We start from the raw sequence: 18,579 nt of genomic DNA on the forward strand, positions 1-18,579 counted from the left end.
TTAGTTGCATTATCCAGGATCTTAAGTCTACTACGTCTTGTTTCCACTGTTGTTCTCATAATCTTGCCCAGAAAGCTCTATTGTAAGCTAGTATTGCTGTCAAAAAAGAAAAAAGAAAAAAAATATCGTAATCAACTGTGTCCTTAGCAAATCATATGCCAAATCACCCATTAATATCGATATTTGATGGTTTAGCGACTTTAGTCGCATTTAACTTCAAAAAAAGTATAAAAGGACACCGCACATTTCATAAAACCCGCCAAATTTAGTTATACATGTGAAAAAAGCATAAAGAAAAGTTTTTAATCTCAAGCCGACTTTAAAAAATATTATCGAATAGGGGTGTAAAAATCGAACCCACACCTTCTATGAGGTACAAATAAAATCCACACTTTATAGTCGGCTTTACCGCTCTAATGGTCCTATCCGAGTCAAACTCAAATTAAACCGAACGGGTATACAAAAACGGGGGAAGGTTTTCGAGCAAAATAAAAACCCATCCAATACGTTTTATTTGTTCTTGGAAAATTTCCGCAGAAATTATGAAGAGAATCAATTGAATTGATTGTATTTTCAGTTTAATATCTCTCGTATGCCCGATTGCTCAATCCTTCTGGTATACCCTTTATCTTATCTTATCTTCCTTTTTTTTTTTAATGGAGTATGTTACATAACTGCAGTATTTAGTTGTTGTTTTTTTGGTGTAAATTGGGTGTCTACCGTCGACAACATTGTGTATTTTAGCTGTTTGGAATGGGTATTTCAGAATTTTAATTGTAGCAAAGATATGAACAAGAATTATGAATTGGGTATTTGTTAGATTTGCAAAAGATTAGGAATTTAGATATTGCATGCCAACTGTTTGACGAAATTCCTGTGAGAAAATCATGATGTTTGGGGAAAATGTAGCAAAGGTGAAAAAGGGTACAGTTGATAGAATTTCGGAACTCCCGGATTTCATTCTGCATAGTATTCTATTAATGCTTGGTACTAAAGAGAGGGGTCGTGCTTGTGTATTGTCTAAGAGGTGGTATGTTGCTTGGTCTTCCATTCCGGTTTTGTTTTTTCATTCTCGTTACTTTGAGGTAGATGAGGGTATTGGTGATGATGATGATGGGAGTGAGGATGGTACACTTGAACGTTATGTGGAGTTCGTACATAATACCATGCGAAGATACTTAATGCATGATTATAGAATAACAAAAATGTACCTTGAGATTACTATAGATGATGCAAAGGTAGAAAGTTTGGTTGACAGATGGATAAAAGTTGCCGTGCTAAGCAAAATCGAGGAATTGGAAATTGAGGTTCATGGTGAAGTTGACTACATGCCGCCTGAGTTTCTGTTTTGTGCAAAGTCACTGAAGGTTTTGAAATGTCGACACATTGTGCTACCGTATTATGAGATAATGGAGCTTGTCTCTCTCACACATTTGTCTTTAGAGCCGAGGTCTGTAGATGAGGATATGCTTGAAAGAATTATTTCTTCGTGCCCTTTGGTTGAATTGAATATTACACACGAATACCTTGATGAAGTTTCATTTCCTTGGACGAGAAATGTTGATGGAGGAGTCGAAGGTTGTGGTAGTGGAATAGTGCAATCCAACCTCCAAACACATCCACTTCAAAAGTTTGTTTATAGTAGTCTTGGTGTGGATTTGCCATGGCCATGGAACATGAATATGGCTGCGTTGAAAAACTTGACAAAGCTTGAGTTTAGTTGTGCTTCTATTACCGATGATGCTGTTTCTAAGCTGGCAAATGGGCTTATAGCGTTAGAAAGTTTAAAATTGGATTCATGCTTAAGGCTGAAGTACGTTAACATCTCCAGCATTTCATTGAAGGAACTTCAAATTTCAGATTGCCCAGACTTCTTGAAGGTTGAATCTCTAGATTCTGATAGCCTAGAATTGATAAACGTTACAATTGACGCTCCTAACTTGGTCAGTTTTTCATACCACTGTAAGTTGGAGACCTCTCTATCGCTGATCAGAGTGCCAGATCTGTGTAATGCTAAGTTCTATCCAATGGTGACGGAATCTTTAACCACCGAGTGGTTTGTTGAGCTAAAAATGTTTCTCATGGAATCAAAGGTATTCAAATCTCTAAAGATGGACTTGTGTAACTCTCATCAGGTATGAATTTATGCCTATTTCATAATTTATTTGTTATGTTTAATTGTGTTGTGTCCAAAACTCCAAATGACTTAAAACATAGTTGTATTGCGGTTGTGTATTTTTTTGAGTGGGTATTATATAATAAGTGGCGATTTTAGGATTTGTTCACATGGGTACAGTTACTGAACTAAGATCACGACAATGGAATTTATGCTACAAAATATTGATGTTAAAACATAATTCTAGTAGTATGAATAAAACTTTTTTTAGAGGTATGTGGGTCTACTGATCTATCTATGAAACTTGTGAAATCGTGTTATATAAACATTTGTGTTTTCTACGGTCTTCATCTTATGTTTTAATTCACCGCACGTTATTAACTATTGTGCCAACTAATTCAATTTGTTTTAGCAATAAGTCTTGCTGAAGAGGGGCAACATTTCGTCACGAGCTGCAGTTGGGTAAAATGTGACCCATTTAAGATGGAAATGTAACCATTTTTAGATAAAAAGTTACCAGATTAATTTTCTAAGCTATAACAGTTTGTCATTAATATGGTCACATTTTGTCGTTCACGTGGCGACATTTGGTCCGTCTTCAGCTAGTGACGAAAAGTGTCCGTCTTCAATGAGAATTGGTGTTGTTTTAGAAGGTTTAGATAACTTTTTTTGAAAAAGATTCTGGAAAAGGGAGGCACAATTTCAAGGCAGTTGTTCTCACACTTAAATTTACTAAATTAGTAGGTTTAGATGCATGGAAAGAGAAAAGATGAATAATTTGAGCAATATTGTAACGCAATGAATCGAACCACAAATCTCTTGGATGATGGATGAGCCTCTGACCTACAGCTGCACCATCGCTGGCTATTCGCTGCACCATCAGTAGTTCTCATACTATTGATTCTCAGTGCTTATTAGTTATACTTAAATTTTATTTCTTAACTGGATTAGGGTTGCAGGTGCACCCCTCAAAACCCCCTTGTATACACTCTTACCTTGTATAACGATGGATGAAATTAATTAAATTATGTTGGCATTTATATAGATTGAGGTCGAACACGACCAACTGATGAACGCTGGTACCGGGCCACCTTGCAAACTCAGACTGTTAACGCTTTGTGGAATAGGTGATCGGACTCTTACAGAATCTTCACTTGTGGCCTTTCTGAATGCGCTGTTTTGGTGCTGCCATCCTGATGTGCTGAGAATAAGAACAAATGTACAGAATTCGGCTTCTAAGGTATGCTATTATTGCATGGTGATATGTTACTTGTATTGAACTGATCCATACCCTTTAAGTGAAAGAATAACACACTCGAATCTGAATTACCAAACCTTGAATGAGAACATATACAAAATTACTAGGATTCAAATTGGCTAAACCCTTACCCGTCTCGAAGTACTTAGTTCCTAGGTCTATTTTTCGTTTTCTACTCCCGTAACTACTCCGCGACCGCCACCTTCACAATTCGATTGTTTTGATTTTTATTACCCTAGCTAGTAACAATTATTCTCATTCCAAGTTACATCCATGTATCTTGAATTATATGGGATGGATTGATAGCTATGTTAGTAAATTATAAAAGCCATTAAATAAATTCCTATATCTTCAACCATTATTCGGTAATTTTATTCAATAACCCTCCTCCATATCATAAGTTCATAACTTCTAGAATTCTTTGTTGATATTTTGGTTTTTATGAATATACATGTATGTGTAGGTAAAATGTGACCAAGGAAATGGGTATATTTCGTACCTTGCCTTTTTACAGAGTAGTAAAAACAAGGAGAATATTATCGTGCATTTTTATTTTATTTTACCATTCTTCAAACCTGAATCCTGAAAGTATTAGCCAAATCAGTTCCCCGCTGAATACTGCATTGTTTTCCAGACTGGATCTTTTCCCTGGCATTAATCCCTCTTATGCCTGCCAATTGTATGAAACTTGAATCCGGAAAATATGAAAACTCAAGTGCCTTAAAAGCTTAATTTGCCAATCGTTTGTTTTTCTTTGGCAGTTGATCTTGAGCATCCTCAAGGAAAAAGTGCAATGCTGGAAGGATCCCTTGAAAAGCATTGAAGTTGAATGCATTGAATCCACTAAATGATTTTCAGATTTTCCTCACCTCGAGATTAGCCTCAGGTTGTCTTGGTAGTGACTGAGTAGTACTCTTATATTGAAAACTACCTCAGCACCTCGGGAGCGTATAGCTGGTATCTTTGTATTTGATAAAACCCTCGCCTTGTATTTACATCTTTATATATTGACTTATTGAGCTTAAGAGTTACAATTTCAGGATATCTTCTGCAAATAAAGTCACCTGTTCGTCCAACAATGCATGTTTTGGGAATCTAGTCGACAAAACCAGAGATGCAATCCGAGTAGGACTTGTTTATCTTCATGAAAATGTTTATCCCGAAGCTACATTTGAGGAAAATCATGTTGGAAGATAAAAATTTCATGATCCAGCTTTTTTTTACTTGCTCACTGCCTGCAAGATGTTGGTAAGGATGCTCGCAGCCTCTATTTCGTACTCCACCAACTTGATTATACTATCCGACATTGTCTTTCGCTAGTGTTTGATATTAGTTCCGTAGTGATTTTGAATTGGGAGTGTATTAAGGGCTTAGTATGCCCTAACATTAAGCAATTGCATCTTTTTACAGTTGCCAACAAACAAAAAAATTTGTAAAAAGAAAAAATAACAATGAGTAGTTTGTTGTACATTTTCACCTTTTTGTTGGAGAAAGGATTAATACGAATCAATTTTTTGTTCAACCTTTCCCATTAATCTAATCATAATAATGCTTACAAGTTTCTAATTTAATGGCGAAAATAAACCATTAAGCTATATTCTTTTCGGCTGAAAGAAGTTGAATTGAACTTAATGGAGTTGAGTTGAAGTGAACTTTATTGAATGGAACTTAGCTAAATTGGATAGAGTTAGATTAAGAGTTAATTTGTGAAGAGATTAGTTTAATTAAACTAAATGAAATGAAATTGAACTGAATTGAATAGCGCCAAGCACAAATAAAACGAGCTGAAATTAAGTCAGAAAGAACTAGGGTTGGAAACGGTAATTACTCACCGCAAAGTAATCCGACCGGCCAACCCAAATTCTTATTTCATAGATAGATCATTATTTTCGGATAACTTTATAATAACGCACCCAATATGAGTAAGAGATAAAAAACTAACCCAATCATACCTCAAAAAAAACTTGCAATCACACTCGACCCACACTCGACCCGGTCCAACTCGCACCCGATTAACCCGTTTATCTAGTCTTATTTGGGTGGGGCCTTGCGTAGTTGGTGGAATGGATTCATGGAAGATAAACGGATTTGGCGCCAAAATTAATTTCTGAACAATTTTCAAAACAATGAAGTATGAATGGAAGATAGACTGATTTGGCTCTTCTTCACATTCTCGCATGCTCTCCCATTTATCGTTTACATCCTTTCCGACCCAAATGTTTATTATCGTATTCTCGTACAACTGTACAAGTGAATTGAGGGTCTGATTGATTCAACTTAATCTGGTATAGTGGTATACTCTTGTGCATTAATGTATTTTATTAATTGTTTAAGATGGGTATTTCTGAATTTTAATTTATAGTAAAGATATGATCAAGAAATGTGATTTGGGTATTTGTTAGATTAGCTAAAGATTAGGAATTTAGATAGTGCATACCAACTGTTTGACGAAATTCCTGTTAGAAAATCATGGGTTTTGGGGAAAATGTAGCAAAGGTGAAAAAGGGTACAGTTGATAGAATTTCGGAGCTTCCGAAATTTATCCTGCATACTATTCTCTCAATGCTTGATACTAATGAGGCGTGTCGCGCTAGTGTGTTGTCTAAGAGGTGGTATGATGTTTGGTCTTCTATTCCGGTTTTGGATTTTCGGCTTTATGATTTTAATGTTTACTATGATACTGATACAATTCAAAGTTTTCTCGGGTTCATAGATAAGACGATGCAAAGGTATTTCACTAAGAGGTATAGAATTATGAAGCTTAAACTTGAGCTTCCTATGGTGGATGAAAAGATCGAACTTTTGGTTGATTATTGGTTTGAAATTGCAGTGCAAAGCCAAATCGAGGAGTTGGAATTCAAGATTCTTTATGAAGGTCCAGCGAAATACAGATTGCCTGAGATTCTATTTCGTGCAAAATCGTTGAAAGTTTTGAATTGTGAGAATGCTGTGATGCCATATTATGAGGCTATGGAACTTATCTCTCTCGAATATCTTACGTTAACCCTGGAAATTGTTGATATGGATTTGCTACAGAGAATTATCTCTTTCTGCCCCTTGGTTGAATTGGATATTACAAAAAGTTACCTCGGAAAACTTTATCTTCCTTGGGCGAGAAAAGTGAACGAGGCAACTGAATTTGTTGGCAGCAGAATAATGCAATCAAACTTCAAAGCATCCCTGCTTAGAAAGCTTGCATATAATGGTCTTTCTGAAGTTATTCCGTGGCCATGGAACATGAATGTGGTTGCGTTGAAAAACTTGAGAAAGTTGGAGATTGTTTATGCTATGATAACAGATGATATTGTTTCCGAGTTGGCTCGTGAACTCGTTGCATTAGAAAGCTTAGTATTATCTGCCTGCACAATGCTGAATTGCATTGAAGTCTCAAGCATTTCGCTAAAGGAACTTCGAATCATTGAGGGTTTAAACATGACGAAGGTTACAGTTGACGCCCCTAACTTGCTTGAGTTTTGGTACAACTGTGAAGTAAAGACCGCTCTCTCGTTGACCAGAGTGTTAGATCATTGTAATGCTCAATTCGTACCATTCGTGGTAGATGGTGAAGATACTATCATCACTGATTGGCTTGTTAAGCTAAAGAAGATTCTTTTTGAAACAAACTTCTTCAAATCTCTAGTTATCGAGTTGTCTAGCTCTCTCGAGGTATGAATTTATCCCCATTTGATGTTTCATTCATTATGTTTAATCATCTTGTGTCAAAATGACGAATCATAGTGGTGTCGTTTTAATTATTTTGGCATGTATAGATTGAGGTCGAGGAGGAGGAATTGAGGAATCTAGTTACTGGACCATCATACAAACTGAGGGAGTTAAAGCTGCGTGAAGCAAGGCCGGACGCTACATATTCTCCACATGTTTCCTTTCTGCGACAAACGCGTTACTGGGACTGTATAGAATCTTCACTTCCGGCGTTTTTTGATGGACTATTTTGGTGTTGCCACCCTGATGTACTGTCAATAACAACAAATTCACATTATCTGACTGCTAAGGTATGCTCTACATATTAATTGAGTAATTGAATCCACGAGATCGCTTTGGTGCATTTTATTTTCCGGTTCATTCATCAAAACCCGATTCCTGAAAGTAATAGCCAAATCCAAGCTCTTGACAGTTGACACATACTTCCATCATATAATTTCTCATTTTCCGGAACTGATCCATTTTTTTTTACCTATAACAAACCTGTAAGTGATTTTTTGACACATATCTCCCTAGAACTAATCTCTTTTATGTTTCTGTTTTCTATAGCCGATCTTGAATATCCTGAAGCGCAAAATGCACTGCTATAAGCATCCCCTGAGAAGCATCGAAGTTGAAGGTATCAATTCCTCAAGCTTTCTCTCGGAACCATCAGAATTTGAGATTAGATTTAGATTGTCCTGGTTTTAAGGTTAGCTTACAGAAATCTCAAATATATGTGTCCGGCCAATACGAGATTCATGTGTCCCTTCTTCTGTTTAGTTCGGAATTTTTTTGAGGCGTTGAGCACTCTGTACTTATTATGTCTTTCTACCATGGCAGTGAACCGTTTTACTTGTTGTGATCGCAGGAAGAACATTGATATCGTACTGTGAGGGGGTGGAATGAACAATTATGTTTGTTTGTCCGACCTTTTTTTTTTTTTTTTAATCGACTATTAGATTTCTGGGGCTTGAGGAGACTGGAGAGTATGGTGACGGAGAGGGCACAATGGAGGGAAATGATACATGTTGATTTCTAGTATTTGATATTTTTTTTTGATATTTTTTTTACCGACCACTTTCTTATATATTTTACTGGTTTACTTTTAAGGCATTCCGGATCCTTAATTCTATTTCGGTTTTCAAAATCGTTTTAATCTTTTCTCTCGATTTAAATTTTAAGTTTTTATAAAAGAAATCTAAAATTCGATTTTAAAACCTGTAAGTTTACCTTGACTTTACATTACATTTTCGCTCCCCCTTTTGTTTTTCATTTTCCCTTTTCTATTCGCTTTTTGAGGTATGCGTTCACCTATGGACGGTTCTAAAGGATGATTCATGCCAGCCGACCCCAAATCATTTTGGGATTAAGGCTCTGATGTTGTTGTTGTTGTTGTTTAATCGACTATTAGTATTGGTCGTCTGATGTACCGGTCAGATAACGGTATGGACTTATGGAGGGCTTTGGTGGCAGTCTTAGTCTCCTTCTTGATCATGTGTCCTTAATGTTCCTTTAACCTTTGATATGTCGGCTATTCTTGCTTGTCACGAAAAGGTACTTGAAACCATATTTTATTTTGTACATTATTTTCAATTGGTCTCCCTTGTGACGGGTCACCATTTGTGGCGGATATTTTGTGAGTTAAAATGGTAACAAAATGGGTTAGTGGAAAAAGGGGACCACATGAATAGTGTTGCAGAGAGAGAGAAAGTGGGTACTTTGTGAGGTAAAATGGTATCCGTCACTTAAGAGTGACGGATATGTGCCGTCACAAATGAGAATTTGTGCATTATTTTAAATGGTTATGAGAATAAACGAGGTTTTGCCTTGATATGTGGTAGAGACTAGAGACTAGAAACCGGTATCTGTCATCTCTTATTGTAATGATGTCTTTTTTTGCCTTGTCAAGTGAGTCCATGAACAATTCAATGAAAAAAGGTCTACTTGTATCATCTACATTAAGCTTAAGAAACCGGCAAATTCTTGTTTTAGACGAACATTTTCCGTTTGAAATAAAACGGATAAATATGTGATCATTTTACGATAAAAATGTACACATTCCCTGATAAAATGTTACACCTGTTTTTTGTTAAGAAGTGACAATTTTAGTTGTAATATTTTATCATTAAATAGTCGCTTTTTATTATAAAAGTTGACATTTTCTCGTGTGATGGAAAGGTTCTTACGAGCTCTTCACATCCGTCATTTTTTTTACGTTATTAACTGGTTATGAGACGTCACAAACGAGATTTTGCCTATTAAAGAGATGTGAAACAAAGGGACACGTGAGGAGGGACGAGGTCTCTTTGAAGAGACCGTCACAAACAAACAATTAACTGAGACACCCTAAAATGGAAACGACAACAAATAACCGGGATAGAGGGAGTATAATTTTTTGGACATGGAGAGATGGCAAAATACATTATTATTATTATTAATTATTATTATTATTATTATTATGAATTTATGATTATTATGATTATGATTAGGATTAGGATTAGGATTAGGATTATAGTTGTACTGTGAACTTGACCACCAAGTAATATTAGCTTTAAACGTACGGAGTATTAGACTTGTATAAATACAACATAAATAATTAGTATTTGTTCTCTAAAAACATTACTACAAATTCAATAACCCTACCTTATTAATTCAAGATAACAATGATGATGATGATGCACCGTAATAACGTTGGTGTCATCAACAACAATTTTCGCAACACTCACCCAAACAACGGGAGGCATAAATTTTTTAAAGTTTGGGATAGCGTGTTTCAAGTCGAAGCTAAGTACGAGCCTAAAGCCCCGATAGGCAGGGGTGCCTATGGTGTCGTATGTTCTTCTATTAATACCGTCACTAAGGAAGAAGTTGCTATTAAGAAGATTAATATCCTTGAGAATTCCGAGGAAGCTTTGAAGGCCTTGAGGGAGCTGAGAATCTTGCGTCATGTTCGTCATCAGAACGTTATTGCATTGAAAGATGTTATGGTTCCTTCAGCTAAATGCGAGGATGTCTACTTGGTTTTTGAGCTTATGGATGCCGATCTTGGCAGCCGTATTCGCCCTTCTCTACCGTTGCCAAATAACATCATCAAGTATTTGATGTTTCAGGTACGTCAACCTTTCTTTTATCATCATGTTCTGTTCTTTAATTTGTAACTCTTTGACATTCTGTAATACATACAGTACTAATTCCCCTTATACTAAAAGAATAAGTGATCTTCCAAATTTTATCGCCTAAATGAATTTGGTTATAATTGAGATTCATTATATTATATCTGTAATTGAGTTATTATTATATCTGTAATTGCGCTTTCATTATATTAATTTTAGAGCTGGATTATACTAAACTTTACCTTTTCCACTGATTAATACAAAACATTTATAATAATAAATTAATTTTCAAATTGAGTTAAATATCAGTTGTATAATTGTTATTTTCTTTAATATTCATATCTAAAAAACTACTAGTACTAAATTAACTTGAATAACAATGCGTAGTTTTTAGATATAGAATGGGTTAATAGCCTTCCAAATTAGGGTATGTAACATTTTTAAGGGGTTTCTAATTCACCTTGTATGAAATTCATGCAGTTTTGATAGCAACTAATTTAATAGCATTCCAAATTAGGGTATGTACAATTGTGCCTATGGGTTTTTGCACAAGTTTCTAATTTAGCTTGTATGAAATTCATGCAGTTGCTTAATGGCCTAGACTATCTACACTCTTCCAACATCATTCACCGGGATTTGAAGCCGGGAAATCTGCTAGTGAACGCTAATTATGACCTGAAGATATGTGATTTTGGACTAGCAACAACCACCAAAGGCTCACCCCAAACCCAGCCAGCAATGGAATACGTCGTAACACGATGGTACAGGGCACCAGAACTCCTCCTCCAATGTCACACCTATGGACCCTCCATAGATGTCTGGTCCGTAGGCTGCATATTCGCTGAACTGCTTGGCGGAAATCTCCTCTTCCCGGGGAAAAACCAAGTGGACCAGCTGATGAAAATCATCCGTATATTGGGAACACAAAATAACTCAAATCTGGGGTTCTTAACTAGTTGGGAGGCACTAAATCTACTCAAATCATGGCCTTATACACCAGGGATCACCTTCGAGTCATTATTCCCGTATGCTGATCGAGAGGGGTTGGACTTGCTAAACAAAATGTTGCAGTTTGATCCAAGAAAAAGGATAACGGCTGCAGAGGCTTTGAAGCACCCTTACATGCGAAGTATGTATTATTATTCCCTTACAAGCCAACCGACTCCATATCCATGTGCAGTTGACGTGGACGCCAACGTTGGAGTCGATAAGATCAGGAAAATGATATGGGATGAGATGTTATTATACCATATTGAGGCTGCTTTTCGATAGTTGATCAAAACCAAACAAGATAGTATTTGTCTGTAAACTGTAATTGTAATTATTCTGTTTGGGTTTCAGTACAATCGGCAGTTAAACTCTATTAATGTAATGGTTATTCAATTTTTTTGAGAATTATCATTTGGAGACTTCAGTCAATTCATTTTATTACTACAATTTGACATACTCAAAGAATCAGTTTCACTATTTCAACTGGCCCATTCGCAATCGCAAATGCCAAGTGTAGAGGAGTATATGTATATCCATCTCAACTCTCCTGCAAATTAAATGCAGGCTTTAACTCTAGCATTGCCTTTCTGAAGTCATGGCCATCAGCCAGACCTCTCAAAACCCGACCTGCCCGATCCGTTTTTCTTAGGGTTACAAACCCGTTTTTTTCGACCCGCTACCCGCTTGACCCGAACCTGAAATGACCGTTATTTTAGGGTCGAGACCTGATCCGAACGGGTTGACCCGTTGGGTCAAAGGGAAATCATGAATTTTATTAAAAATATTAATATTTATATATATATTATATTTGAAAATATAGTTAAAAAATTATTTTTTTTATTACTTAAATTGCAAATTCAACTAAAAAGTCAATTTTATATAACTTTTATAATATTTAATAATAAAATAATTATTAAAAAAACTTTATTTTAATAATTATGTCAATATAATTCATGTAAATGTTGAATATGATTAAAATAATAGTTTTAAATATGTTTTACTTTTCAAAAAAAAAAAAATTAAAAAAATCTTTTAAAAAAGACGTTAAAAATTATTTCTTGACCCGTATTCTGACCTTAACCCGACCCATGACCCGTATTTGACATGACCCATATCTTGACCCGACCCGTTCGACAGGTCTACCATCAGCACAAGAAACGAATTATGCTACAAATTAAAAAAGTTCAGGTTTGGCCAGTTATTTGCTAGGGATGTCAATTTAGGTTTTCAGATTCGGGTCAACACGGATCATTTTGGGTTTGGGTTATTTTGCGGGTCAACAATTATCAAGTTATTTATAATTTATAATCCGTGTCTAACAATAATAAAAATTCGAGTCGAATTATATTAGTTCCGGTCAATTCAAACTTGCGGCTTAAATTCGGGTGTTAGGTCAAATATGAGCCGGGTCAAGTTTACCCGGTCTAGGAGAAACTACGTAATGGATTGACCTTATTAGTCACCTTACCGCCCTAGTGGACTAGTGGTACTATCGGTTCGGGTTCGGACTAAACCAAATGGTATTTTACCGTATACCCAGAAATAAAATGGGGCAAAAAGAAAACCCATCTAATGCATTATTTGTTCGTGGAAATTTGCCGCGGAAATTATGAAGAGAATCAGTTGAATTGAGCGTATTTTCAGTTTAATATCTCCTATGTGCCCGATTGCCCAAATTCTTCTGGTATTCTCTTTATGTTATCTTATCTTCCATTTTTTTTAATGGAGTATGTTGCATAATATTTTAGTTGTTTTTTTCGGGTGTAAACCGGGGTGTCCACTGTCGACAACATTGATTATTGTAGTTGTATGAAATGGGTATTTCTGATATGAAGAAGAACTATGAATTGGGGATTTGTTAGATTTGCAAAAGATTAGGAATTTAGATAGTGCATACCAAGTGTTCGACGAAATTCCTGTGAGAAAATCATGATGTTTGGGGAAAATGTAACGAAGGTGAAAAGGGGTACGGTTGATAGAATTTCGGAACTCCCGGATTTCATTCTGCATACTATTCTATTAATGCTTGATACTAAAGAGGCGGGTCGTGCTAGTGTTTTGTCTAAGAGGTGGTATGTTGCTTGGTCTTCCATTCCGGATTTGGTTTTTCATTCTCACTACTTTAATGTAGATGAAGGTATTGATGACAATGATGAGAGTGAGGATGGTACACTTGAACGTTATACATTTGAACGTTATGTGGAGTTCATAAATAATACCTTGCGAAGATACTTACTGCATGATTATAGAATAAGAAAAATGTTACTTGAGATTACTGTAGATGATGAAAAGCTCGAATATTTGGTTGACAGATGGATAAAAATTGCCGTGTTCAGCCAAATTGAGGAATTGGATATAGAGGTTCATGGCGAAATTGAGTACGTGCCGCCTGGGTTACTATTTTGTGCAAAATCACTGAAGGTTTTGAAATGTCGATACATTGTGCTACCGTATTATGAGATAATGGAGCTTGTGTCTCTCACACATTTAACATTAGAGCAGGTGTCTGTAAATGAGGATATGCTTGAAAGAATTATTTCTTGTTGCCCTTTGGTTGAATTGGATATTACAGACGAATACCTTGGTAAAGTTTCACTTCCTTGGTCGAGAAAAGTTGATGGAGGAGTCGAAGGTTGTGGTAGTGGAATAGTGCAATCCAAATTCCAAACACATCCACTTCAAAAATTTGTTTATAGTAGTCTTGGTGTGGAATTGTCATGGCCATGGAACATGAATGTGGCTGCGTTGAGAAACTTGAGAAAACTCGAGTTTAGTTGTGCTAATATCACAGATGATGCTGTTTCTGAGATGACATATGGGCTTATAGCATTAGAAAGTTTAACATTGCATTCATGCTCAAGGCTGAAATACGTTAAGATCTCAAGCATTTCGTTGAAGGAACTTCATATTTCAGATTACCCGGACTTCTTGAATGTAGAATCTCCAGATTCTGATAGCCTAGAATTGATGACCGTCACCGTTGACTCTCCTAAATTGGTCAACTTTTCATACAACTGTAACTTGGAGACCTCTCTATCGCTGATCAGAGTGGCAGATCAGTGTAATGCTAAATTCTATCCAATGGTGACGGATTCATTGACCACCGAGTGGTTTGTTGAGCTAAAAATGTTTCTCATGGAAACAAAGGTATTCAAATCTCTAAAGATAGACTTGTGTAACTCTCATGAGGTATGAATTTATGCCTATTTCATGATTTATTTGTTATGTTTAATGTGTAATTGTGTTGTGTCCAAAACTCCAAAAGACTTGAATACCTTTGTATTGCGGTTGTGTATTTTTGAGTGGGTATTGTATAATAAGTGGGTCTACCCTATATTTGCGGTTGTGTATTTCTTTGTCATGAATAAAACTTTTTTTTAGGGGTATGTGGGTCTACTGATCTATCTATGAAACTTGTGAAATCGTGTCATATAAACAGTTGTGTTTTCTACGGTCTTCATCTTGTATTTTAATTCACCGCACGTTATTAACTATTGTGCCAACTAATTCAATTTGTTTTAGCAATAAGTCTTGCTGAAGAGGGGCAACATTTCGTCACAAGCTGAAGTTGGGTAAAATGTGACCCATTTATGACGAATATGTAACCATTTTTAGATAAAAAGTTACCAGATTAATTTTCCAAGCTATAACAGTTTGTCATTAAGATGGTCACATTTTGTCGTTCACATGGCGACATTTGGTCCGTCTTCAGCTAGTGGCGAAAAGTGTCCGTTTTCAATGAGAATTGGTGTTGTTTTAGAAGGTTTAGATAACTTCAGCTTAACTGGATTATGTTTCGAACCACAAATCTCTTGGATGATGAGCCTCTGACCTACAGCTGCACCATCAGTAGTTCTCATACTATTGATTCTCAATGCTTATTAGTTATACTTCAATTTTATTTCTTAACTGGATTAGGGATGCAGAAGTGCACCCCTCAAAACCCCCTTGTATACACTCTTACCTTGTATAACGATGGATGAAATTAATGAAATTATGTTTGCATTTACATAGATTGAGGTCGAACACGACCAACTGATGAACGCTGGTACCGGGCTACCTTGCAAACTCAGACTGTTAACGCTTTGTGGAATAAGTGATAGGACTCTTACAGAATCTTCACTTGTGGCCTTTCTGGATGCGCTGTTTTGGTGTTGCCATCCTGATGTGCTGAGAATAAGAACAAATGTACAGAATTCGGCTTCTAAGGTATGCTATTGTTTCATGGTGATATGTTACTACTTACTAGGGTGGTGTTGACTATTACCCCTACCCCACTCTATAACCTCGTCAAAACTGACCTGACCCGACCCAACCCATTCATAATTAGACAAACACGAATAGGTCCCCTCACTCTACCCGACCCAATTTAGCCTTGATTTTTACTTGTATTGAACTGATCTGTACCCTTTAAGTGAAAGAATAACACACTCGAATCTGAATGACCCAACCTTGAATGAGAACATATACAAAATTACTAGGATTCAAATTGGCCCAACCCTTACCCGACTCAAATTACCTATTTTCTTGGTCTATTTTTCATTTTCTACTCCCTTAACTACTCCGCGACCGCCACCTTCACAATTCGTTTGTTTGGAATTTTATTACTAGTAACAATTATTCTCATTCCAAGTTATATCCACTAATCTTGAATTATATGAGATGGATTGATAGCTATGTTAGTAAATTATAGAGTAAATTATCAATTACACCCACGCTTAATCCACTTTTTTTAAACTTACTCCCACGTCAAATCTTTTTTTTTTTTATATTACACCCAAATTAATAGCTCAGGTTATAATTTGCACCCAAAATCGGTTTCATGCCACTTTTCCGTCAAATTTGAAATTTTTTGGGTTAAAACATTTATCTTATTACGATTTTGCCCTTCTTCATTTCTTTATTAAGCTTATATATGTAAGTTAGATGTTTTTCTCCTCATTCATTCCCTTTTTCATCATTCTCTCTTCCCCAATTTGATTTCCTTCATTGTGTTCCTCATCCTCAAGGTAACTCATTCCCCATTGTTTTGAAATTTTGTACTCGGATATCGGGTTTGTTAAAGAAATTGTTAATTGGGTGAAGCCGGCATTGGCAAGAGATAATGCATATGATGATTGGGTTGGGTTCATTTATGCATTGGAAGCCCTTTATGATAAAGAAAGTGGAGCAATTTCGTCATGCAACAGAAGCCCTTCTGTAATTACATCTCACCCTTCCCCAATCTGGTTTGTTAAGGACACCTTACATAAATTACTCAAGTGATAGATGGTGATGGATGAACAATCTCTCAATAGTTAAGGTTTAATTTGGGTTATGTCTGAAATTTTAGGGAATTTTTATGCGGAAATATTTGGGGAAGTATGTGGGAGAAATAAGGTGAAAAGAGAGGTAAAAGGGAATGTAAATGAAGAGTCATGAATACAGAGAGTTATACACCCGGGGGCAATTTCGTCATTTCATAAAGTTTTTCCTCTGAAAATGGCACTTGGCGCTGGGTGCAAAATTATAACCTGATCTATTAATTTGGGTGTAATTTAAAAAAAAAATTGGCATAGGAGTAAGTTTTAAAAAGTGAATTAAGCGTGGGTGTAATTGATAATTTACTCTAAATTATAAAAGCCATTAAATAAATTCCTATATCTTCAACCATTATCCGCCAATTTTATTCAATATCCCTCCTCCATATCATAAGTTCAGAACTTCTAGAATTCTTTGTTGATATTTTTGGTCTGTATGAATGTACATGTATGTGTAGGTGACCACGGAAATGGGTATATTTCGTACCTTGCCTTTTTACAGAGTAGTAAAAACAAGGAGAATATTATCGTGCATTTTTTTTTACCATTCTTCAAACCTGAATCCTGAAAGTATTAGCCAAATCACTTCCCCGCTAAATACTGCATTGTTTTCCGAACTGGATCTTTCTTTTCCCTGGCATAAATCCCTCTTATGCCTGCCAACTGTGTCACCGTGTGAAACTTGAATCCGGAAAATATGAAAACTTAAGTGCCTTAAAAGCTTAATTTGCCAATGGCTTCTTTTTCTTTGGCAGTTGATCTTGAGCATCCTCAAGGAAAAAGTGCAATGCTGGAAAGATCCCTTGAAAAGCATTGAAGTTGAATGCATTGAATCCACTAAATTATTTTCATATTCTCCTCAGCTCGAGATTAGGCTTAAGTTGTCTTGGTAGTGACTAACTAGTACTCTTATACTCCGTATTGAAAACTACCTCAGCACCTCCGGGAGCATCTGTAGCCTGTGCACAGGTATCTTTGTATTTGATAAAACCCTCGCCTTGTATTTACATCTTTATATATTTTGACTTATTGAGCTTAAGAGTTCCAATTTCAGGATATCTTCTGCAAATACAGTCACTTGTTCGTCCAACAATGCATGTTTTGGGAATCTAGCCCACAAAAACAGAGATGCAATCCGAGTAGGACTCGTTTATCTTCATGAAAATGTTTACACATTTGAGGAAATTCATGTTGGAAGATAAAAAAATTTCATGATCCAACTTTTTATTACCTGCTCGCTGCCTGCAAGATGTGGATAAGGATGATCGCGTCCTCTATTTCCTACTCCACCAACTTGATTGTACTATCCAACATTGTCTTTCGCTAGTGTTTGATACTAGTTTCGTAGTGATGTTGAATTACGAGTGTATTGTGGGCTTAGTAGGCCCCAACTTTTACACAATCGCATCTTTTTGCTGTTGCGAACAAAAAAAATTGGAAAAAGAAAAAAGAGCAAGGAGTAGTTTGTTGTACATTTACAGTTACACCTTTTTGTTGGAGGAAGGATTATTACGAAGCAAATTTATTTTTTATTCTACCTTTCCCGGTAATCTATTCATAATAATGCTTACAAGTTTCTAATTTAATGCCGAAAATAAACGGAGAAAGTAGCAAATTGCCCCCAAATGTTTGGGGTTATGTGCATTTTGGCCCCAAATGTTATCAAATGTGCAATTTAGCAACTCGATAACATTTAAGATTATGTGTTTATTAGGATGTCATTGATTACATGTGCAGGCTCGATAACTACTTAAAAAGAACCTCCACTTTATAAAATGGCACCCAGAAAATGTTATGTTTGGGATTGGATCCTCTCGTTTTTCAGTCCCTGACTTGTCTAAATTAGGATTTATCCGACCAGAAAATGTTATGTTTGGGATTGGATCCTCTCGTTTTTCAGTCCCTGACTTGTCTAAATTAGGATTTATCCGAGGAGAAAACCACCTCATTGGACTTTGATAGCCTTTTTAGTGACAAAGGGGAACGATATGGTCGTTGTTAGACTCGAAGAGGAGAGTTAGGATATTGGACATGGGAAGGAATGAAGGATTGTGTTTGATGGTGGTGGGGTGGGTGGGAGTAGATGTAAAATTGATG

The 18,579-nt window shown here is 36.1% G+C and overlaps 4 protein-coding genes across 8 annotated transcripts; all 4 read left to right on the forward strand.

Moving 5' to 3' along the window:
* The first annotated feature begins 377 nt into the window (after positions 1 to 377).
* Positions 378 to 6,294, forward strand: LOC141606221 (F-box protein At5g03100-like). Of its 3 annotated transcripts, none has more exons than XM_074425273.1 (5): positions 378 to 2,135; positions 3,162 to 3,356; positions 4,136 to 4,260; positions 4,415 to 4,622; positions 6,205 to 6,294. In XM_074425273.1, exons 1-3 carry the CDS (start codon positions 888 to 890, stop codon positions 4,223 to 4,225), a joined length of 1,533 nt encoding a protein of 510 aa, XP_074281374.1. In that variant the 5' UTR covers positions 378 to 887; the 3' UTR covers positions 4,226 to 4,260; positions 4,415 to 4,622; positions 6,205 to 6,294. The 3 variants fall into 3 exon arrangements, with proteins under 3 accessions (XP_074281374.1, XP_074281372.1, XP_074281373.1); XM_074425271.1 differs by having other exon boundaries at positions 379 to 2,135; positions 4,136 to 4,331; XM_074425272.1 differs by lacking the exons at positions 4,415 to 4,622; positions 6,205 to 6,294 and adding an exon at positions 4,695 to 4,840 and having other exon boundaries at positions 379 to 2,135; positions 4,136 to 4,362.
* Positions 5,421 to 8,028, forward strand: LOC141606218 (uncharacterized). Of its 2 annotated transcripts, XM_074425269.1 has the most exons (4): positions 5,421 to 7,040; positions 7,145 to 7,387; positions 7,647 to 7,716; positions 7,948 to 8,028. In XM_074425269.1, the coding sequence occupies exons 1-4, from the start codon at positions 5,844 to 5,846 to the stop codon at positions 7,983 to 7,985; spliced, it is 1,548 nt and encodes a 515-aa protein (XP_074281370.1). In that variant the 5' UTR covers positions 5,421 to 5,843; the 3' UTR covers positions 7,986 to 8,028. The 2 variants fall into 2 exon arrangements, with proteins under 2 accessions (XP_074281370.1, XP_074281369.1); XM_074425268.1 differs by lacking the exon at positions 7,948 to 8,028 and having other exon boundaries at positions 7,647 to 7,875.
* A 1,707-nt stretch (positions 8,029 to 9,735) lies between these two features.
* Positions 9,736 to 11,591, forward strand: LOC141606222 (mitogen-activated protein kinase 4-like). Its single transcript, XM_074425274.1, has 2 exons — positions 9,736 to 10,189; positions 10,778 to 11,591. Exons 1-2 carry the CDS (start codon positions 9,743 to 9,745, stop codon positions 11,462 to 11,464), a joined length of 1,134 nt encoding a protein of 377 aa, XP_074281375.1. The 5' UTR covers positions 9,736 to 9,742; the 3' UTR covers positions 11,465 to 11,591.
* Positions 11,592 to 12,679: 1,088 nt separating this feature from the next.
* On the forward strand, positions 12,680 to 17,966 carry LOC141606217 (FBD-associated F-box protein At5g44490-like). 2 transcript variants are annotated; one of them, XM_074425267.1, is made up of 4 exons: positions 12,680 to 14,329; positions 15,197 to 15,391; positions 17,238 to 17,451; positions 17,537 to 17,966. In XM_074425267.1, exons 1-3 carry the CDS (start codon positions 13,112 to 13,114, stop codon positions 17,373 to 17,375), a joined length of 1,551 nt encoding a protein of 516 aa, XP_074281368.1. In that variant the 5' UTR covers positions 12,680 to 13,111; the 3' UTR covers positions 17,376 to 17,451; positions 17,537 to 17,966. The 2 variants fall into 2 exon arrangements, with proteins under 2 accessions (XP_074281368.1, XP_074281367.1); XM_074425266.1 differs by having other exon boundaries at positions 12,681 to 14,371.
* The last annotated feature ends 613 nt before the right edge of the window (positions 17,967 to 18,579 follow it).

The sequence above is a fragment of the Silene latifolia genome, chromosome 10 (assembly GCF_048544455.1).
Source record: "Silene latifolia isolate original U9 population chromosome 10, ASM4854445v1, whole genome shotgun sequence".
In the NCBI taxonomy this organism is placed as follows: domain Eukaryota; kingdom Viridiplantae; phylum Streptophyta; class Magnoliopsida; order Caryophyllales; family Caryophyllaceae; genus Silene; species Silene latifolia.